The sequence below is a fragment of the Alosa pseudoharengus genome, unplaced genomic scaffold (assembly GCF_046254945.1).
Source record: "Alosa pseudoharengus isolate Yale_2024_CS ecotype anadromous, Long Island Sound unplaced genomic scaffold, YU_APseudo_1.1 YU_APseudo_1.1_scf_14, whole genome shotgun sequence".
NCBI lineage: Eukaryota > Metazoa > Chordata > Actinopteri > Clupeiformes > Clupeidae > Alosa > Alosa pseudoharengus.
In genome coordinates this window covers 12967151-12990958 of record NW_027468609.1, presented here as the reverse complement: position 1 = coordinate 12990958, position 23808 = coordinate 12967151, and the positions used below count along the sequence as shown (strand labels likewise).

General features: G+C 41.2%; 1 protein-coding gene across 4 annotated transcripts; it reads left to right on the top strand.

Annotated features, from left to right (window-relative positions):
- The first annotated feature begins 1123 nt into the window (after positions 1 to 1123).
- cdc37l1 (cell division cycle 37-like 1) lies at positions 1124 to 22700 on the top strand. Of its 4 annotated transcripts, none has more exons than XM_076283894.1 (8): positions 1124 to 1360; positions 3550 to 3834; positions 4466 to 4559; positions 5167 to 5282; positions 6215 to 6337; positions 14669 to 14821; positions 17547 to 17618; positions 20510 to 22700. In XM_076283894.1, the coding sequence occupies exons 1-8, from the start codon at positions 1271 to 1273 to the stop codon at positions 20621 to 20623; spliced, it is 1047 nt and encodes a 348-aa protein (XP_076140009.1). In that variant the 5' UTR covers positions 1124 to 1270; the 3' UTR covers positions 20624 to 22700. The 4 variants fall into 4 exon arrangements, with proteins under 4 accessions (XP_076140009.1, XP_076140008.1, XP_076140011.1 ...); XM_076283893.1 differs by having other exon boundaries at positions 14669 to 14842; XM_076283896.1 differs by lacking the exon at positions 20510 to 22700 and adding an exon at positions 19318 to 20497.
- The last annotated feature ends 1108 nt before the right edge of the window (positions 22701 to 23808 follow it).

The window sequence follows — 23808 nt, the reverse complement described above, 5'->3', positions numbered from 1 at the left end:
CTAGTGTGCATGGTGAACTACAATAGGAAAGTGGTACATATTTTAATTTTTTTAATTAATACTCTTTCACATCTAAAAGGTATAGGTTTTGGAAAAATATACAGTTTATGTGGTTGAATTAGCTTTCCTTTAATGATTAAGGCCAAAATGTATATCAGCTGCCTGTATACAATACAGGACAGTACAATTTGCATGGACGGAGGAAGGTGTACAATCTTTCAACTCACATCTAGAGGGTGTATGCTTTTAGAAAATATAATTTAGGATGTTATGTATTCCTTAATGTTACAAACCAAAATATATCAAATCAGATTTGGTTCACAATAGGACTATGTATTGGGTATGGTATGGCATGGCATGGTATGGTATGGGACATGATTCACCTCTTTTTAACTCACATAAAGAGGGCATAGGCTTTTAAAGAATACATAGTCTAGGGGTTGAATTACCTTTCCCCTAATGCTAGAGGACAAAATTGCCACTTAGGCAATTGCCGCTAGAGAACAATTATTGTACACTTAGTTTGTCTATATAGGCTCTATAATACAGCACTACGGACTACAGGTCATAGTGCAACAAAATATGGAGGAAGGTGGCACATGTGTCAGTTCATGTTATATAGCATCTAATTAGTTAATGTAACATGTATAATAATTAACTGTGTTTGATGAAGATCCCTCATCCTCCTTGAGGAGACAAACACATGAATGTGACTGACATGTGTCTTTGACCCCACAACATTGAGTAATTTATCAGTTCATCAGGTCCTTATAGTGAATACGTATGCCAAGTTTGATAAAGATCCTTAAGATGGCTTTGGAGATGTTGGCATTGAAAAATATCATGTATAAAATATAATCAATGTTGGCCAATTTATTCTAATGTGAGAGATCTGTCATTTTTTCTGCAATGGATTGTAGTTGTTGTAAGCACGTGATATTCCAATGGTACCAAATAATTATGCCTTCGCTCTTTTTACTTCCACCATCAACCCTCAGCCCTCACTCAAACTGTTTGGATTAAACACAAATTACTCCAATATTTTGCACAGAGTGGTGGCAATGCGGTGCACACTGGTGAGTCACATGACCAAAGTTAGAAACCACGTGGTGCGTGAGTCAGTAGCCATGCAAGTTGTCATCGTGGAGGAGTGCTGATGTTTTCAAACCGAAAATGGACATTTAAAAAGGCCTGTTTGCCTAGCAGGGGCTGGCCTACCTAAGAGGATATCTTCAAACGTTATTCTGCGATTTAGGTCTAGCTTTAGACGATGGAGTGGCAGGGGAGTGGAGCGTCTAACAGTATGTGTCCTGTGGACGAAAACTGCAGCAGCGGTTCGAATGATCATCTTTCGCATGGGGTAAACTTCTTCGCTTTGCAAACTAATAAAGAGTGCTCATATTTAGCTCTTATGAGTGTAACATATACAATAGCAAAACATAAGCTATACTATTGTGAATCAAGCCCTCCTACTGTGACACAGACAGGTGCCACTTATGCTAACAGTTAGCTAACGAGTCAAGTTAGGCAAAAGACCCTGTTAGCTACACGAGATAGCATAACAATTAGCTGGAACATGGCTTGTAAAAAATGTATTGCAGAGTGTATGTACGATTTACTTTCATAGTTGTCAGCATATCAGGTGTTAGTGCTTTAACCAACGAGATATCGCCCAGGTCTATTACTTTATCACATGTAATGCTCTGTAGAATTGTCAGATGAAACTGTGGTAGTAGACTAGTTAGCCTGTGTTAACTCGCTAGTCTTACCGCGATGGTGGACTAAGAGTGTCAAGCAAGCACAGTGCAGGCAAAATGCCTAACTTACTACTTAAAGTTATCAAATGTAACTATTATCAGTTTGTAAGGCACATCACAATGTTTATTGTGCATGCTGTCAGAAAGGCTTAAAGCAACCATGTCGCCTGTAGCCTACTAATTAGCATTTTTCGCAGCGCGGGAACACACCTCATCTTAGCAAAAATATGGGATGTGTAAGTTGAAAAAGTGACTCAGGCTTTTCCATGGAGCGTGGTTGCCACAACATAACAGCTTTCAGTGCGTGCGGGGCCATGAGATCACTCCTCATTGTTAGCTGCGACATCACTGCATCTGTGAGATGATATTTATGTTCCGCCAACTGGGCGCATGACGGGAGGATAATCTGATTCCGTTCAGCAAACCACATCAGAGACCAGTACATGCACTTATTTCTAATGAAGCCATAATTACTCGCCGCTAGAATAAGATGCCCATTCTCTGCAGTCGTAATGAGCAATATTGTGGTGTAAATGTTGCCATACAATGCTAAGTATGCGGCAAATATCTCTTATCACTTACCATGTGGTCGCGGGTAATTAGGAAAATATGTTTAATTGTTCCTGGCCCGGGTGACTAAATGCTTAGGCCCAGATTGTATGCAGTGTGAGACGACTATTTGGGCTATGAAATCATCCTTTCCGTTGTGATGGGAACGTGGGAAAAGGAAGCGTGCCTAGGGCTTGTTCCTTAGTCATGATGACATGTATGCTACAAGATAGCTCTTTACCTCACTTCTGCTCCCACTGTTCCCCAAGACCCCCACACTCCCCAGAGCGTGTCATGTGTCACTAAATTTGGATTTCTCAGGGGGTCAGAGTGTATTTCAAACCTCAGAGCCTGTGTGTGTGCTCGTGCATGAACACTTGAGCGTGTGAGTCTGGATGTGTTCTGTTGGCTGCATATTAATATTGATGTCTTTATGTGTATGTGTGAGTGAGTGTTCATTTCTTTGAGAAAGAGGAAAGGAGAGGTGCTGCGTTGGGTCAATTGTTTTAGAAAAAGAAAAATCAGGTGCTCTTCGGAACGGACAAGAATGATACTGAAAACAAGCTGCGACTGTCCAGTCTGTGTGAGGTTTCTTGATGAAAAAAATGTAGAAGGCAGTCAGAGGTCTGAGGCACACTGATTTAGTGAAAAGATTAAAAATCCTTTATTCCATTGGATTAGGCTAGCGCCTACGCGTTTTGACTCTAATAAGTCTTCCTCAGGGCAATCAGTAGTTAAACCCACCGGTGTTCTTTAAAAACAATCAATCAACTTCATCTGATCTGGTCACATGACAGAACACATACCAATACAAGATACAGTATTAATCTATAATGAATAAAAAAACTCATCACCAAGCCAAGGTAGAAGGATAAATACACAAACAGTTATCATTTATTTGATTTTGTTTTGTGAGTGAATGAATGTGCGCCCACACATGTGTATTCATTAGTTTGTATGGTTCTCTCTGTGTGTGTGGGTGTGTTCGAGTGAGTGAGTAAGTATGTACCCCTGCACACATGAGTATTATTGTGTGTGTGTTTGAGTGAGTAAGTAAGTATGTACCCCTGCACACATGAGTATTATTGTGTTTGTTCGAGTGAGTGAGGAAGTATGTACTCCTGTACACATGTGTGTTAATCTGTTTGGTTGTGTGTGTGTGTGTGCGTGTGCGTGTGCGTGTGCGTGTGCGTGTGTGTGTGTGTGTGTGTGTGTGTGTGTGTGTGTTCTCCTCCCCCTGCAGGCCAGTGCGGAGAGCATGGCGTCGCTGTGTCAGCGGCAGCAACGCTGCGTGAAGGCCTCCATCGTGTCCAGCTGGCAGCTGGTGGAGGCGCAGGACCAGCTGTGTGGCCTGGAGCTCCACGGCTCAGAGTCGGTCGAGCAGGAGCGCGCCCGCACCCTGGCCTCGTCCGCCGAGCTCTCCCAGACTGAGCGCGAGTGGCGCCTGAAGGAGAGCATGCTGGGAAGTGCCGACCCGAGAAGGAGTCCTGAGCTGAGCTCCAACGCCAGCCGAGACGTCTTCAACAAGGTGAACCAATCAAAGCGATCACCAAGCTCACAGGCACTTTTGTCTGCATTCAATTGTGGGTCAGGCCGTTTACCATTTGAATTAAATGTAAATCAGGTTACTAGGCCAAGTATACAAGGCCATGCTTTGGTCTCTGCATTTTTCCCATCCGTGAATTAGTTAACACACAGACCACACAGTGAACACACAGTGAGGTGAAGCACACACTAACCCAGAGCAGTGAGCTGCCTTGCTACAGCGGCGCTCGGGGAGCAGTGAAGGGATAGGTGCCTTGCTCAAGGGCACTTCAGCCGTTCCCACTGGTCGGGGATCGAACCGGCAACCCTTCGGTTCCAAACCTGAAGCCCTAACCAGTAGGCCACAACTGCTCCAGTGCTTGCATTTCTTTAAGTGTTTTCCAATTTGCTGTCTGATGAGGATGGGTAATTATTTGTAAGCTAATGGTAACCCAGGGATAAGCAACAATACATTTAAACATGTTTTAAAGTTGCCATTTTGTAGAGCACTACACCCAAGTCCTATAGATTTTCACTGAAACTTATCCACATTAATTTTGAACGTTTAAACCGGAAACCCTCTAGGAACAGATTGAAAGGGGTTCTAAAGGAGATTGTATTTCTTGTCTGCTCAGACTATCATCAATATGCAAAGCAGCATCAACTACATGGACCAGGACAAGAGCAAAACCTTCGTCCAGAAGCATGAGCCGCAGGTCAAACATTTTGGTGAGTGTCCCAAGTTTTAGCTTGCAAGCCGGTTGTTGTGTTTGATGTTGAGACAGATCTCTAAAAGAAATAAAAATGTAATTCAGATTCCACACCTCAAATTCCACACCTCACTTGAAGCTGATAGACATCTGCTAATAGCCGATAGACATAAGTGCACCTGTAGAATGCATGCAGCAAAAGTTGTCAGACTGTGTATACTGTCACACACACCCAGAACAGAGAGTGTATAGTCCTTGATGTATAGGCTATGCACTGCCTTTTCAAGTCCACATGAACCTGAAATACATCCTGATGTAGCAGAGTCTGTTAAAATATACTGCGTGCGTGTGTGTGTGTGCGTGCGTGTGTGCGTGCGTGCGTGCGTGCGCGCGTGCGTGCTCGCGTGCGCGTGTATAAATATAGATAGATATACTTTATTGATCCCTAGGGGAAATTCAAGGTCACAGTAGCATACAGACAACACACATTCAATAACAGCAGAAAAAGTAATTAAAAGTATATAATATTAAAAACACAACTAAGCAATAAGGACTGTAGAAGATAAAGAATATCTTTATTCTTTATCTTCTAACATATGTGTGTGTGTGTGTGTGTGTGCGTGCAGGCATGCTGAGGAGATGGGATGACAGTCAACGTTTCCTCTCTGAACATCCCCATCTGATCTGCGAAGCGACAGCCAATTACCTGATCCTGTGGTGCTTCCGGCTACAGGCAGAGGAGGTCAGTCCAGCACACCGCAGGATGCACTCCGTCCTGCCTTAACTCCTCATGTTGGAGCCCCTAAGACACGTGCAACTCACAGTTTATAATGGTAGATTTGTACCATTATTATTACCACACAGTTTTATTAATAGTTGTAGTGTTTGGGCAAACTTGACGTTTGTGGCGTAGTGGATAAGGTCTTCCATCAGACACTTGGGTTGGATTTGTAGATATTGTCATGAAGTCTAGCTGTGCAGGTAATCCAATAAGATTGCTGTCTCGTCCTTGAAAAGGGGCTTCCTGTATTATCTTACAGAAAGCTTGTTCCTTTAAGTAGATGTGTTAAGGCTTAATGAGTTTGACCAGTCCTACCTCTGACTCCAAACTCATGGACATACTCGTCTAGTTCTAGCACGTCATGTCATGTCTCTTTCTTTTTCCTTCTCTCTCTATCTCTCTCTCTCTCTTCCCTTGAATTTCCCCTTGGGGATCAATAAAGTATCTATCTTTCTATCTTTCTCTCTTCATTCAATTTAATTCAGTGAGCTTTATTGGCATGACCGTTCAAAAACAAACAGTGTTGCCAAAGCATATACACTATGAAGTACTGTATAATGCCCTCTCTCTCTCTCTCTCTCTCTCCCTATCTCTCTCTCCCTCCCTCCCTTTCACTTTCTCCCTCGCTCCCTCACTCCCTCCCTCTTGCTCTCTCACTCCCTCTCTATCTCTCTCTACCTCCCTCCCTCTCGCTCTCTCTCTACCTCCCTCCCTCTCGCTCTCTCTCTCTCCCTCCTTCCCTCCCTCCCTATCTCTTTCCCTCCCTCCCTCTCTCTCTCTGTATACTGTATATAATGCCTTCTCACTCCCTCCCTCTCTCTTTCTCTCCCTCTCTCCCTCTCTCTCTCATGTATGAGTTAATGTACATTATGTACTCCTGTGTCCTGCTGCAGAAATCAGCGCTGATGGAGCAGGTGGCCCACCAGGCCGTGGCTATGCAGTTCATCCTGGAGATGGCCAGTAGCTCTCAGCAGGACCCCAGAGGTGTCTTCCGCCAGTTCTTCCAGAAAGCCAAAGTAAGTCACATCATGATCTATATATTTGATCTATATCTTATCAGCCAGCAGAGAGCTCTCCCTGAGGTTAAACATGTCTTTCTTAGCAGTGGCCTTGCCCAGTCAAACAGCAGCATACAAAGTATTTCTTTCCCCCATTTCAAAACAAGCACAAACTTGTTACGTTACAATGTTACAAACGTTACAACCTTGGGTGGCACTCTGTGCATAAAAAATGCACTATATAAATACAACATACTTACTTGCTTACTTACTACTTACTTACTCAGTGTGTGCAATGAATGAGTTGACAACATGAAAATGTAACTTAAATTTAATAAAAATGTTACAACAGAGGTTCAAAGGATGAGTGTAAATTGAAATAATTCAAATACAAAAAAAGCATGCTTCCATCTCTTAGAGAACACAGTGAGCTAAAATGAACCTAGTGATGATGCTCTGTGGTTTTATTCTGAACCCCAAAAAGAGAGAGACCGTATAATGCATGCTGTGAACAGGAATAAGAATTCCCACCATGTGGGATGGAAGCAAATAAGAATAGCTTTATGGTTATGGGATTTGGCAGACCCTTTTGTCCAAAGCGACATACAAATACAAAACAATATAATACTTAAATTTAACAGGGAACCATTTAAAAATGTTGGTCAGACTACAGTAAGGAGAATAGCAATAATAAACAACAATGTCAATTCAATCAATAGCCTAATGAAAATGAAGGAAAATGGCAACAATAAGCTAGAAATGTAATGCCAGAGGAATTACAATAGTGGATGGAAAGCTGCTGGCTTAATGCTGGTGGGGAGATTCCTGATAAAAAAAAAAACATTGAATCACTTAATCTTTGAGTTCATACAAACGCTCGTACCAAAAAAACCTTGTGTGTCAAGGCGTTCTTGAGATATAACACTCAAGGTGTTTTTGACCTTGACATTTGACCTTTGACCTCCAACATCAATTCTCCTCATCGTTGAATCCAAACAAACACTCATACCAAATTTCAGTCATGTATGTCAAGGCATTCTTGAGATATCGCGCTCAGAGTATTAATGGACTTGACCTTTGATCTCCAACATCAACTCACTTCATCTTTGAGTCCATACAAACACTTTTACCAAATTTGAAGCATATGCGTCAAGCCGTTGTGGAGATATAATGCGCAAATCATGAGATATGGCTGTGACTTTTATTTTGACACACGGGAAACACTTAAACAGGATGTGTAGTTTTAGGGAGCACCAGATTGTATGCATTAGAAGCTAAGACAGTTGAATTCACAGGTGACACCATAGACTGTATATATAGAACTGGACAGTGTGCCGTCTGTTTAGAGTGATGCGAGCGCTAGTCCAGAGCCCCCTGGTGGCTGGTTGCAGTACAATGTGTAACTCCGCCCATCCCCATGTATTTCAATGGCCAAGTAGCCAACTTTCCGTGTCACTTTTCTCACCTAAAACTATTTTTGTATCTACAACTTTTTATTCGAAAAAATTGTTTTCAAGATGCTTCAATACACACAATTTTTCTTTTCTCGCTGAAATTATTTTTTTTAATGTTATATTAACAAATCTAAAAAGGGCGTGTTTACACCTATGATTGACAGCTGGCTGGCTGCAGACACGACGCTTTGTCCATTATGTTTTAACTTCTAGGCTGCAGACACTACCACGTCATCGCTCACTTATTTTAACGACACCTGATTTCGACACATAATCTAACCTAAATAAGTGTTGCTGTTATTATCATTAGGCTATATCTTATCACAGTCTGACTAAATACAAAATTGATAGTCATACATTGTGTAGTTGTTTGTAAGAGACATCGTTGTTAGTTGTGACAGATTCTTTGTGAAAAAAGATATGTGCTGTTCTTTCGTAGATGCTAAGTATATTAGCTCATAGCATGCTACATCATGCTAGCATTAGCCAGTTGATAGGTAAAGTAAAAGGGCTCTGCTATATTGAAGTGACGTTAGCCATAGTCACCATCATTTACAGTCCTACTTGTTTCAAATGGTTTAACCAGTGATTGCCGCCATCATCGTTGCAACTTCATTTGAATACACTTAAGTCACTGGAGAAGGCGATGTTAAGTTTCATTAACGTTAACTCTTGCTTAGTTTTGCGAATGGCAATAAACGCCACCTAGCCTGCTAGGTCGACAACCTCGGTATGCTGGTATGCCCATTTATGAATCAGCCCGACAAATAACGTTACTTGTGTTTTAGTGAACACATTATTGGACCATAGCTTAACGTGAGGAGGGATTCAAAGTTACAAATGCTTAGTATGCTCAGAACAGCGGTATCTGAAAATGCGTTAAGGTATAGTTGTTACCTGCGATTGCACTGCTGGAGAAGCATTTTGCATTGGTATGATTTGATCAGGTCTTGCCAGTGATGTGTAATCCTCCCGTAGACGTACATCATATCAAAATAATACGTCTAAATTGAAAACTGTGACAACTCATTGATAGGCTCTCTCAATATGTCTGTAATCGTATGTCTCTACCACAGGCTTGCTAGTCAGAGAGGGTGCTCCATTACCAGAGAGGGTGCTCCATTATAAATCAAAAATGTAATATTGCAGCCTTCATGTCAGCTGTAAAAATATGAGAACATGGACCTACTACATTAGGATACTCTGTAAACATTTTACACATAATCAGGAAGCTACTTTGCTGTTCAGTGTGTGATGTGTTTAAAGTGGTACTACGTTTAAAGAAACATTTTTATTCTTTGTTTCAAGTGCATAAGAAAATACCACATTATGATGATGGTTATGGTTACCCTTAACAAATACAAAGCAATATAATACTTAAAACAGGGATCAATCAATAGCCTAATGAAATAAACAATGAAAATGAGGGGGGAAAGCAATAATAAATAATAATGCCCATTCAATCAATAATATAATAACAATAACATGGTAAGACTACATTAAGGAGAATATCAACGATGTCAAATTAATCAACAGCCTATAATGAAAATAAAACAGTACTACTGCATACAAACCATAATGTATAAGAAGTGCTTAAAAGACCAAAAACTATCACAAGAACGAAGACCACTGGGCAACTCATTCCACCAACATGGAACCACTGAGGAAAAGAGTCTTGAATTTGACCTAGCGTTTAAGACTGGTCGACACAACAGACGCTCATTAGAAGACCGCAGTGGGCGGTTGGGGATGTATATCTTGATCATTGAATTAAAATAACAAGGAGCAGATCCAGTCAGTGTCCTATAGGCCAAAGTGAGAGATTTAAATTTCATTCTGGCTACTGTAGGGAGCCAATGGAGAGTAACTAGGAGAGGAGTTACGATGTGTCCCCTTTGGCTGATTGAAGACCAGTCATGTTGCAACATTCTGAATAATATATCACACAAAAGAAAGAAAAAAAAAAAGAAAAAAAAACATTCAATATTGATTTAGTATCAATCAATAATTATTCTGATATTAATATTCTTGTAACGTCTACATCTTTGTGTAGGCTACAGTTAAATACTAAGCAATGGCCTCTGACTTAAATACCAAGGCAGTTAAATGACCGTGGTATGGTATAGTCTACGTGATACACAGGACTACACAGTAAACCCATTTAAAAAGCATCATCATCTCAGTATACCCATTTAAAATAGGCAAGGATACGTATTCAATAACATTTGGGGTTGCTCACAGTATACCCACCACTGCAACTAACTAACTAGACTACACCACTGGTTAAATGGCGCATTGCAATTTAAAATTTGTGTGAGTTCAGGGGCATACAGAAAGTTGAAGTTTGGGTGACATCAATAAAGAAAATAGAAACAAAGGGATGTGTACAGCCTCAAGTATGAATGATGTCACATTAACAGAAGGTTCAGAGCAGCGGCAGACCTTTCTTGGTGCCACGGAAGTTATTGAAAGTCATGTGTTTTCAGAACGTAGTGGTGCTGTGCCATGTCCCATGTATAAGGGGCTTCAGGTTGATCGATCCAGTGACGGTGGGTGATGTCAGGGAGATGGATGTCAGGGGACTTGGAGAAAGGAGGAGGACATGCCACCTCAGACCACCCCAGCCAAACCACTTCACGTAGGCATTCCCTTGCTTGCAGACTAATGTAGACCACCTTGCCGCCACCTCCAGTACATTCAGCCATCTTACCTGCAAAAAGGAAAGTTACAATAAAGTTAGTCAGACAATTTTACAACATTACAAAGCATCTAATCAGGCACTCAACACCACTAGTAATACCAATTAATTAAATATATGTGTGCAATAAACTTCACAGCCTACCTAATGTTAACTACACATTTAACATAAATATGCGGTGGGAATGTTATTAACTTGCGTCAGCTTGAAAAATAACGTTATCAGTATGACTTATCATGGACGTTAGATGACAAACTAAGGTCTTTCTCAATTGTTCACCGATATCCCTGGGAAGTGACTGGTTCTTGGCGTAGTGTTTAATGCAGGCGTTTCATTTATCAATCATTCACTTATGCGGTCTACAACTACCGACCTACCGATCTATTTTTTACAGTCTATGCTACCGACCTACCATCACAGAAGTAGCTCTAACAGAGGTGTCTGTCGTTAACGTTAGAAAAAATGCAACGCTGGCAAACTGGCTAGTAGTTACATTAACATGACGGGTTGATGAGGTCCATGCTTCACATTACGTTAACGTTAACTTGCGTTGCTTTATCACATCATACCGTTGCTTTATCACATCATATACTGTACTGACTGTCTAGTGTTATTAATCCCCATGTACAGTCAATGGTTACTCCATGTTGAGATGGCATACATTAAGATTGAGATATTTGAAAACAGCAACAACTAATAAAACCAAGTATATCATGCATCGACTGTTACGGGAGCTGTGTGCTAATCTTCACTTCAACGACTAACTTAGCCTTGTAGCTGCTAACGTTAGCATGTAATTCGCTGTCCGTATTTCTGTTGTTAGCTCATTAGTATTCACCATACTAAATTGTCACAGTCTATAATCAACATAATAAGCTCTCTTAGACGTATTTAAGAACAACAATAGACAAAAAAAAACTTTTCAGTTGATACGCAACACTTACCAGACAAGAACAAACCGATTGTTGTTTGTACTGTTTAGCTAACTCACAGCCGCAAAATTCATCCAGCCAGCTAGCCTTCAGCGCCGAGTCGACCTGCGTTGTGGAAAGGAGAAGGGGGCGGGTTTCACTTGACAAGGGGCGTGTTTAACTCGCTGAGTGGCAACTGAGTGGGCGTGCCTGACCGCGACTCCTCTTCACTGCGCATGCTTCAACTTCTGCTGCGCAGCCGCACTTCAAATTGGTTGCAAATTTTCCAAGATGGCGTCGCCTTGGCGGCTTCAATTCCATAGAACACTGCTGAATGCAACCACACTGTCCAGTTCTATATACAGTCTATGGGTGACACCTGTGCCAGTGTTCTGATTAGCCCGGGAGCTGCCTTTAGGCCATTATGACATCACAGCCATTCAAGTCTATGGGGGGAAAATGAGCTTTTTAACATTTTTAATCCCCTATTTCTCAAAATGTATAAACTTTTTAAAAAATCTGAAAAAATAACTTTTGTCCAACTCCAGACCTATACAACGGTTATTTCAACATGTCTACGTTAAGCGGTTAGAGTCGCATTCATTCTTGAAAAGGTAAAAAGAAAAGGTTAGAAGAAGAAGATGATGAAGCATAAGAAGCGCTTAATAATCTAAGTGCATGTTGAACAGATATGCCTTTAGACCCCTCTTCAAAAACCCCAAACTATCACTGGAATGGAGAGCACTGGGCAACTCATTCCACCAACATGGAACCACTGAAGAAAAGAGTCTTGAATTTGACCTAGCGTTTATGGCTGGTCGACATAGACGCTCTTCAGAAGACCGAAGTCTATAGAGTAAGACTGTGAAGAGGATATTATTGTGTGTCAACGCTGGCTCCTCCCCTCACTTCCACCTGAACAAGTCCAATCCGCGCGTGAGGGTCATTTTTGAACACTCGAGTCCGTTTTAGATCTGGACCCAATTGCCCGGGCATTGTCCGGAGTTCATCTCTGAAAGAGGCTAAAGATTAGATTTAACTTTATTGTCATTGTGCAGAGTGCAAGTACAAAGACGACGCAATGCAGTTGTGCAAAAAAGCAGAAACGTGTAATGTGATCTACAAAGTACAGACAGGACAAGACTGTAAAGAGGAACGATCCTCACATAGTTAACAATAACTATTGCATGTAAGCACAGTGTTTCCCCTACAATGTATTCATCAGCGGCGCCGCTCTTGGAATTCAAGTGGCACTGCAAAAAAAGTTGCCTAATTAAAAAAAAAAAAAAAAATAGATGCAAGTGAACTTCAGGAACAGCTGCCGTTCATTCAGGTTTCATGTCAACAAATGATAGTAGGCTAACGTTGAAGGCGCAATCAGGGATTCCACAGGAGATCACGCTTGTTTGTGTTTATGTTTAAGTTTATTAGCAGACGCAATTTTGTGCAAAAAAACGTAGCCTACATTATGTTAACCAAGGAACCAAATTAAACACGCCAGCAGGATAGCTCGCCCTTACCTTCAGTAGCCTATTCCCAGATCAATTCCACGCATTGTTTCGTTTTTGTTTGTGATACAGGCAATGCTTTCAAGCCGTGTTGCTAACATACCTAGGCTGTGAAACTAAGGTCTAGCTAGCCTATTGGTGGGTTTAATTGAATTTGAGTAATAGGATACGCAACCATTTACATCTAAGATAGTTTGTAATTCCTGTAGAGCTCACCAAAATTATAGATATGATACAAGACACTTATTCGCTCTTCACTCTTCGAGTTTTTGAGCATTTATTTTACCAAATGACATGGAAAACATAATTCATTTCATCCACATATTCTTATGCACCATGCATAACAATGCTACTAAGTTAGCTTAAAACCGTGAGAATCAAGCAGGCACTCAATTCGACTTGCACAGCACCAATACAGTGTAATGACATGAAAGAGAAGTCTATATAGTTTATACAGTGCTGTGCAAAAGTTAAGACACCCATGCTGAAATTGACTAAAGGGAGGAATAAAAAACATATTTTGCCTTTTGTCTTAATGCCTTAATAAAAAAAAAAATAGGACATCAATTATTTTTTAATGTATCATGTATCGTAAATAAATAAATGTTATTATATAAATAAATGTCTTAACTTATGCACAGCACTGTATATTCTAAATAGGTATAGTTTGTACAGTGGCCTACAGTGTACAGTTGTACAGTAGCTAATTACTAATAATGTAAATGAAAAAAGTGGAAAAAAACATGAATAATCCTGTTCAAGTACTGCAATAATCATGCTTTGTAAATGCTTGTGTTGATGGTTATGTCATAATTTGTAACTCAATCTGTCCATTTCTTTCACAAAATCCACCAGAAGTCACCATTTAAGGAGTCATTTTTTCAAATTGTTCTCTTTTTTTGGGGGGGGGGGCTTCCTACGATCAACAGCACCGCTGCTGGAAAAATTTCTAGGGGAAACACTGAAGCACATAATCACATCAATGAAGTTTATCTGTAAAAGGTGCCACGCAAGTTTTAGTCCCGAATTGAAAGCCCTAAGTGAAAAACAGGACATTTCAGGGGATACTCTTTAGCATAGAGTAACATAGAGTTACAAAGTACAGTCCCAAGATGAACAGACACTGACTTAATTAAATCTCACCGGAGAAAAGAGAGGAGATGAGATGAGTGATGGAATTCCCAGTCTCCAAGTCTTTTGAAATGCTGTTAGTTTGTGCAATTGCCAAATTGTCTCTGTTACAGTATGTCTCTGCAAAGTGGCACTGGGTGCAGTTTTTGGAGTAAGTGCTGGGCACTTAACCATCCACATGAAAATGAAAAGTACTGGACCCAGGACTGATATAAGGGTCACACCCTTTCAGCCTTTAAAATGCTCAGCAATGTTAACCTGTGAGGTCTGTAGCTTGCAAACATTGTATTTTGTTTGCTGAATATTCTTGTAATAACATACAAATTATATGATGACTCAAAGCTTTTCCACTCATTTATTTGAGGCATCAGATTATTTTTGGTGGAGTTTGCATCTGGGCCAAACTTCCCATTTTACCGTAAAACCTAATTATAAGTCCCATAGCCCTCAGCACAGACAGATGATGAGGCCTTATGCAAGGGAAATCATCACCTAAAAATAGTTCATCAGACCAAGCCATGCAATGTGTCTGTTAGGTAAAAGCCCGACCTAGCTACTCCCTCACACACATGTAGCCGGCCCTAGATGTTATAAATTACCTACACTTTGTTTTGATGCCTGGCTCTGTTTCTTTTCTTCCATTAAAGGCAGGGCAGGAGGGCTATTTGGACGTCTTCCACACAGAGCTGGAGGGCTTTAAGCGGAGAGTGAAAGAGTACGCAATGGCATCCAAGCTGGAGACCCCCAAGGCCAGCGAGCTGCAGCCCTCCACCCCATGCTGCCGCCTGGATCCCAAAGAGGTGCTGGAGTCTTTGCCGCCGGTAGGATTCCATGAAGGTTTCCGATATAGGGTTCTGGCATCAAATGTTCAAATACACATATTTGCTGACTCACACACAAGCATGTATATACACACACACACACACACACACACACACACACACACACACACACACACACATGGATGCGATAGAGCCCATTTCCTCAAACATTCCCAAACACAAGCACAACATGAAGGAAGTATGAGTCACCTGTTTTGCCTTGTTTACGCAAAACATTGGGACACTGGGCCTTGTCCTGACTGGACTAGACTGTCCTGTCTGCTCTGACTTGTGTAAGGCCCGTCTTTTGCTCAAACCTTCTGCATTTCTAAAGAATGCCTTTTGCATTCAATTTACATGTGTGGATACCTGTGTTTGATCTGTATTGTCTTAGCTGGCCATGGCCAAAGATTCCCAACACCCGCTCCTGCATGAAGTGACCATTTGTCCTTGTTCTGGCCCCTCTACTGAGAGGGTAACTCAGGCCTAGTCCACACGTACCAAACCGATCTTTTTTTCCTCCGTCTTCCCTGGAACCGTATCAAGAATATTTGCGTCCAAACGGATCCATCTCAACACGGCTCAACACGTTACTTCATACCCCAAGCCTATAGGTGGCACTGTTTCTTTACAGAAATTGACCAAAACTTGCAAAACTTGCGCTTTAAAAACAGACAGAATAGGCTATGACGAAATGGCTAGTGCAAGGAAACCAGAATTGTTTGTGTGGACTGATGATGAACTGTCAACTGTAAAACTAATAAACTTTATTTTACGGTTTGTGAAGGGTGCAGTCCTTTATTTGGCTAACGCAGGTAGGCCTACTAATCACCTTTACTTTCTTTGGTTGTAGGATAGTCCATGATTCACATTAGTTTTGGCTATCACCGCAATTAGGCTACTAAACGCAAGGCTTACCCAAGTTCTAGGCTATTATGTCGCCACATTTATAATATTGCTATAAAACCTTCGTTAGTAACAGTCAATACTTTTGCCTGCATCAAATCGTGCATTCGCATTCAGTGTGCTACCATCGGCTTAACGTGAGTTCTAAGCGTCTTTGTATGCTTATATCTGATTTCACTCGACTGAATGCATGTATATATGTTGTAAGACATGTAAAATAAATGAATGACACTGGCACTAGGCCTACGCACAAATTAATGCAGCTTAAACTTACACCGCACTTTCCTAATAACTTAAGTTCTCTCGCGTCACTGACAGTAGCTAGAATGCATAAAAAAACACCGGGAAAAACAGTGCTCAGTCCACCAAGTCATAAGCTATCGGCGCTGCGCAGCACCAGTTGTGATATTTATCTTACGGAGTGTAATCGTAGGTAATGTCATGTATGAAAACTAGTAAAAGACGAAGCAAAACCTCTGCGTTTAACCTAAAAAGCGTCTCCGTGTGGACAGGCCCTCAGTCCTGGGCCTACTTGATGTCTTATAGTGAGATAGGCCAACCTCATTATCATACAGTATTGCTCTGTAAATATGTGTTGTGAATAATACATTCATGTTTGCTCTTGAATTAATACTTGTAATGTGGGCAACAGTCGGATCATGGTTTCATTACAACTTAATGTATCTGTGCATAGTTGTAGACTAAGAATTACACTGTAGCATAACGTTATGATATCCACCTGGGCCACACCCATCCACCTTAGACAACAAAGACTGACGAGTCGGGGGTGGCCCAAGTGAATGATAAAGTGAAGGCTTTTGTCCTCCTCGGGGCTCTTCTTTTCCATCTTGGACCTCTTCTCTGGGTCTCTCTCTTTTCCCCCTCTCCCTCTCCTTTTCTCTCTCCCTCTCTCTGTCTCTCTCTCTTTCTCTCTCCCCCTTTCCCTATCTCTGGGTTTGTATTGTTTTATCTGGTGTATCTGTTATCTCTAACTTGTCAAGTTTATTTCTGTGAATTGGTTAAGTTTCCTTTGTTACCATTTGCTACTTTGTTACAGTAGAACATGTGAGTTTACTTTTACCTTCAACTGAAGTGATATTGGTTACATTTACCTTTAAGACTTAATGCCTAATAAATTGTTCATTTGCCTACCAATCGTATAGGCTATCTTCAATTCTCGTAGTGTGCCATGCCATTCTCCTCCATAGCTGATAAACTAGTTACTTGGTAATTGATTGGTGATACAAATTATTAATGGAGTCAGATTAACGAGTATGTAATAATATCATTGCCATTTAACTCTTTACGCTATTTGTCCACACAAGCTCTTTCAAGCGAGGATAGCCTATAGCTCGACGTCTCTATGTTTCCGAGGCTATATAATTTCTCGCGTCTTACACTTGTTAAGTCGGGTTAGGTAACATGAGCTAAACTCACAGTAGTTACTCTGACTTGTTAAGTTGGGTTAGGTAACATGAGCTAAACTCACAGTAGTTACCCTGCTGCCTCCGCAAAACCAGTTGAGGAACGGAGGTCATATGTTGCTGTTCTCCTTAATGTAGTCTGACCACCATTTGAATTGTTCCCTGTTAAATTTAAGTATTATATTGTTTTGTATTTGTATGTCGCTTTGGACAAAAGCGTCTGCCAAATCCCATAACCATAACCATGTTGATTTTGTTGCTTGTGCATGGGGATTTCAGTTCTGTCATATGTTGATTTTGTTGCTTGTGCATGGGGATTTCAGTTCTGTCATATGTTGATTTTGTTGCTTGTTGTGTGTCGTTGTCTGTGTTAGGAGTTAAAGGCAGGACTTCAGCTTCAGGATATGCAGACCCTACAGAATGTCCTTAGCACAATGAATCCACAGGTAAGGCCTCCAAGCCTTCAGAGATTTACCACATCTACCATTAAACATATCCAATGCCGTTTAGATTTTTTTTCATTTAGCAAATGACTTGCATATGTATTATATTACAAGGGCCATTGCCCCGGAGCAATTTGGGGTGCAAAAAAACAACGACATAAGACACAGGCACAAACCAGACCTCAACATAAGACACAGACGCTAACATACCTCAACATAAGACGCATGCGCAAACATACCTCAACATAAGACGCATGCGCAAACATACCTCAACATAAGACGCGTGCACAATCATACCTCAACATAAGACGCAGGCGCTAACATACCTCAACATAAGACACAGGGCCAGATGTACGTACATTTGCGAACGTAGCATTATCAGCGTCATGGACAAACCGCAGATTGCGAACGCTGTCAGACCCAAGTTTCCGTCGTATTTATCAATCATTCAATCCTTAGTGTAAACTGCGCCTTTCTTAGCCTTTCTCCGCCCATAAACGCAATTTACGAACGTCCACAACTGAATGGCAGCGCCTACATACAAGCGTAGTTGAATGAAGTTAACTGATGACAACATTAAAAATAATCAAACGTTTAGCGATCATGAAATAATACCATGCATGATAAGATGTCAACAAGCAGGGAGATAATGAAGATCAGTAGTTCTACTCTTACTTGTGCACGTAGGCTATGAAAGATTGGTCAAATCTAGCAAGTAGGAAGGTTTAAGTGAATGACGAGAAAGTGAAAGTAAGACATTCAAGGCCAACGAAAGTTAATGTTGCTTTTGATAGTACAAAGACTTACAAAACTGGTGCTCTAAATAGCGAGTCTGTTGTCTTTGAAATGTTCTTTTATTGACGCATTGAACTGCAATTTGGATTAACACCTGCTTTTACAAGGCGGAAGTATTTAGGCGCAGAATAGACGTGCGCTTTCAGGAGCAGTCTTTGTACATACCGCGGAATACATAATTAAGCGCTCTTTACTCTTCCCCTCCCATCTTTTTACGCTGTACTCACACTTTCCCCTGGATCCTCCCATGAATGCATATGCATGACATGAAAAACGCAATCTGCCACTTTCAGCTCTCGCGACAGGCAGTTTGCGCTTTCACATCATTGCGGCGTGTTTGTACATACCTCGCAATGATTTTACACGCACATTGTGAAACAAATACGCCTGAAGTGGGCGCAAAAGCGTTCATCTGGCCCACAGTCGTAAACAAACCTCAACATAAGACACAGGCACAAACCTCCAATTAACTCTATATTTTGAAAAATTATGCTAAAGTGTAGATAGTGTATCCAGTACATTTAACAGGGTTCCTACGGGTCATGGAATTTCTGGAATATCATGGAATTTTAGAAAGGCTATTCCAGACATGGAAAGTCAGGGAATTTTTATCATTTTTGAGACAAAGTCATTGAATATCAGGGAATTTTGTTGTAGCAGTTTAAAATTGACTTGCCAAAATACATTAATACAAATATATTTTCATGCAGAATTGGTGTATATCTGGTTATTAGCTTTACTGCTTGCTTGAGTGTTTCAACTGTGTTTATTCAATGCCCATTTATTCATCTCACGCTTTAAAAAAGTCAAAGATTCTTGAACATTATGTGGGTGCTCTGAAATCACTGGTCGGTATATTGTACTATTAACAATATAGTAAGTCATGGAAATTCATTTTTTCTGTCAGGGAAAAGTCATGGAATTTTACATTTGACTTAGAGTGGGAACTCTGATTTCAAACTGACGCCAAGGGGTGAATACCAATTCTTCCATCATGCTGCATCAGATGTCGTCAGAGTCTCATTTGGGGCAAGTTGGTTATGACTGCAGATGACATAAGTTTGGCTTTTCTGTTTTGAAGTTAAAGTTGCTCATATGTGTGTATCATGTGCTCACATGCTCACAAACTTGCCCCGTGGAACCGCTATGCAACAAATAGGATGGAGCTGTAGTCTTGGTTCTCTCTAGAGTCCCGTCTTCACAAAGACACAAAGATAAAAACAAAGACTTTAAACATTACGCCGTGCAAAGCTTGTCTTTGGTTCGTGATCTCCGAACTACTCCTAACGACATAGACACACGCGAACAGAATGATCCTCCATGACCACAAACAAAAATCCGTTTCAGTCACTTCAGTTGAAATTCCTCCAGATTTTCATTAGACCAATTCTCTTTAGACAGATATGACCTATAGTAAACCCTAATGCATGGCCGGGGGACGCGAAAGGGCAAATTCTTGAGGCCGACTGTTTCCTTAAACAGGAAATGATGAAATCACTGTGCATTCACTCTAAGGATGAGGGTTCCCTGCCAAGTCGGGATAAAAGGGAAAACTTTATGGTGGAGGGGGGAGAGGTGTGTGTGTGTGTGTGTGTGTGGGGGTGGGTGTGTGAAAAACCCTTTCCTCTCATATTCAACAGTATGTAGATAGTGTAATGGAAACCCAGGACGAAGGCCAGTTTAGGCCGAGCGACTGGGTCGCTGGCGGTTACATAATGCCCGTAATCTCCTTTAGCGGACAGTTAATCTCGCCGCAGACGTTTCCTCCCCCATGACAATGTAAAGCTGAATCACACCCTTTAATAGCCTGAGCTGTCTCCCCCCTCTATTGTTGAATTGTGTGTGTGTGTGTGTGTTTGTGTGTGTGTGTGTGTGTGTGTGTTTGTGTCTGACTGAGTGTGTGTCTGAGAGAGGAAGACCATACACATTAATGGAAAATTCGAAATGAACAAGCGCTTATTGCATATTATTTAACATTGTTCTTTCTTTCTCTTTGTTTCTTCTCTTCTGTTGATCTGTCCATGATCCTCTCATCCCCCCCACCCCACCCCACCTCTCCCTAACCTTTCGCTCGGACCGGTCTCTTGTCCTGCCACCAGGTGGCCGAGTACCATGTGAGGCGTTGCTTGGAGGCAGGCCTGTGGACCAGTGCTGACCGACTGTTCAAAGACGACACCACAGAAGCAGACGACTCTCGCATGATGGAGACGTAGTAGTGGACCTACACACACACACACACACACACACCCACACCCTCCCGCTCCTCCTCTCTTTTCATAGGATGCATACGATTAGGAAAACAAAACCAGAACACAGACTTGGGGGAGGAAGAGGAAGATGATGATGAAAAGGGCTGCAGTCCTCAGAGACTATTTTCTTTGTCATTTGCGACTGAATGTGTGCTGCACTTTATATTTGTTTTGAGAGAAAAAAAAGAGTATTTTAAAGAACAGGAAAACGGTATTTTTTTAGGCACTTGTTTGGTGCTAACTTTCTTGTGGATTGACCGCAGGTGGCGACGAGTGGCCTGCGAAGCAGCCAGCCTTCACTGGAGACGGGCTTCTCCGAGTTTCAGGAGGTGCTGTGAGGAGATGCCTTGAGATTATTGTTTTTTTTTTCTTTGCTATCGTTGTTATTATTCTTTGTTCTCTTGGGTGTTCCTGCTCATTTTTTTTTTCTTGATCTGAAAAGCCATGGCTTTCTATTCATGAGGGAGAGTCACGAAAAGGAGAAGATGATTATTTAAAAGCAGAAATGGTCAGGCAGAAATGCTGTGCGTGCTTCTTCTCCGACTGGTACTTGACTGCTCAGCAGCTGTGGTGGTGACTCGGCAGTGTTCTTGCTGAGTCATGCCCCCATGTGAGGCCTTGAAATTATGGTTTGAGCAGCACCCTCCTACCCCCACCCCCCGCAACGTCACTGCTTGCATGACTCGGCAGGTGTGCAGTCCCAGACAAAGGACCGCTTGGGTGTTGGTGGGGGTATATACCCCAAGCAGCTGTCAAGCACTTGTTAACACTCTGGAGATTCATGAAATGTTTCTGTAGTTCCTTTTAGCTAAGTCAGAGAAGGCTGATAAAGATAAACTAAAGTATCATGGGACAAAGTCCTCCTTATTAGTTCAATTTAAGAAACACATTTGCTCCTGTCTGTCCAGCTGTTGATTACTTTCAACCAGCAACAAGGAGGGCATTGTGTTAAAAGCAATCCAGATAATATTGCAATTGTTGAAGGGGTAAGGAGCTGCTACAGGTTGATCTCCAGTCACATGTCAATGAAGTGTTTTTAAAGCCAGATTGATTCAAAGAATTCAAAGCTGCTGTCGGATCAATGTAGCCGGTTTGTTTTGTAAAACGTATGCTGTGAACTTGCCCAAAGACATATAAGCTGCTGTCAGTGTACTTGCCATTTGTATTGAGACCTGTCTTCCCCAAGACATTAAACCTAGAAACTCTGGTGATGCTGAGGGTAACCTGATACTATGCGGCTGCCCCTAACTGTTTGCAATATCATCTACTGAACAACTGAACAAAAACAAAAATAAATCTTCCATCATGCTGGAAGATTTTCACTATGTATGGTCATTACATACACCCCCTCCCCGCAAGTGCTTGGCGATGACTTAAACAGGCTCACATCTTTATGCTGACAGCAGAGCATTCTGGACCTGATGCCGGTCAGGTCTGGCCCAATCAAGGTCTGACCAGAACCAGAGGAGTGCTGTAGCCAGCTGCTATTGACCATGAGGAGGGATGCATGAGGTACCTGCACTGAGCAGTGTCGAGTAGTGGTCGATGTGAGAAGCTGCCCACTGATGATGAAAGTTATCTAGATAAGTGCTTGTTTTTTTGCCCAGTATCTGTGGGAATGTGCTACAACAGCATCTCAGCAGCACTGTGCAACAACATTGCTCTTAAACTTGCCCTGCTCACTGTCACCTAGGGCAGTGTTGCTGGGCAACAATATGACAGGTTCCTATTGTTTTGATTGGATGATTGCGACAAGTTGCCTACAGGTGATTTTAGGTCTCTAGATAAAAATGTGTTGCCTAATGTCAGAGAATATTGCCCAAATAACATCAGCCAGTAACATTGCTCGCCCACATTACTCAAAAAGTGGCCCCGTGCATCATGACCTTTGAGGTCATCTTGCTGCGTGGAAGAGCCATGGTCCTATTCCTTTGTTAGCCCGCTTTAAACAGGGTGTACACAACTTTATGGCAGAATCTCAGTAAATGTCTCAACACTGTTCTGTGGAAGACGGATTACTGCAATAAATATTAACGCAAACAAGTGTGTGGAGGTGTATTGTTATTCATCAAAGATGCATTGGCCAAGAACAGGACACAATAACCAGATAGTTGTATTGGACATGGTTGGTTTGTTGGTGTTGACAAGGAGACAAAACATATTCATTTTTCTAACAAGTATTTATTGAAAATAAAATATATTCTAAAATGCCTTTTAATGGAGTGTCACATTTTACATTGAAATATATAAAGGTCTCTATGACTTTTAGCAATCATAATGTGACCTTGACACTTTTTGGAAAAGCACAGGGCACGTAGACAGAAGAAAAGTTATTTCACAAACAGATTTTCTCATTATGAATCTGCACTTAAGTACAAACAATTTGATCCCTTTCTAAACTATATAGTATTACATTCTTTATAAAGCCTGATCCCTTCTCATATTGCAGACCACTTCATAATTTTTTATCAAACATTGTTGTGTGACAAGTATACAGGTGATCCATGCCAAAAATACTGAAAATACCCTGTTATTCTCAAGCCAATGGACAACAGCACAAAGACAGATCATGCTGCAGTGGTCCTCTAGCCTGATTGTCCACATTCACTAACATTAATCTTATTCGAACAAAATAAGAATGATAGAAAATTAGTTTAAGACAAAAAAATCACAAGGCATTTTGTGCGCAATACTGACTTTGCATATCTAAGACTCATTTCAAGATAAAACCATTATTTAGACAATTAAAGTACTATATAGCAATTGAATACCATGATTGTGATTATAAACTGTTCTTGATCATCTACCAATAACACTCATCAATTTACGGGTCCCACCCAACACAGTATTTTAAAAACTGCTAAATTGCAGTTAGACATACTGATACTAGAGGCTGTGGATGTACTCAGAAACAGATTTGTTAGCATAGCATACAAGTGAGCAGCATAGCAATCCAAAGGTTTTTGCTACAATTTTCCTACTTTAAGACGAGAGTGATTCGCAATTGAAAATACTATTAAATTATCTCTGCCCCAAACAAAGTAAAAGTGGTTCCTATAATAATAAAAACACACACACATACACATGTGGTCCAAGTCCCCTAGTCCAATGGGTAGCCTACCTAATGTCTTCTCTCCACCATCACAGAT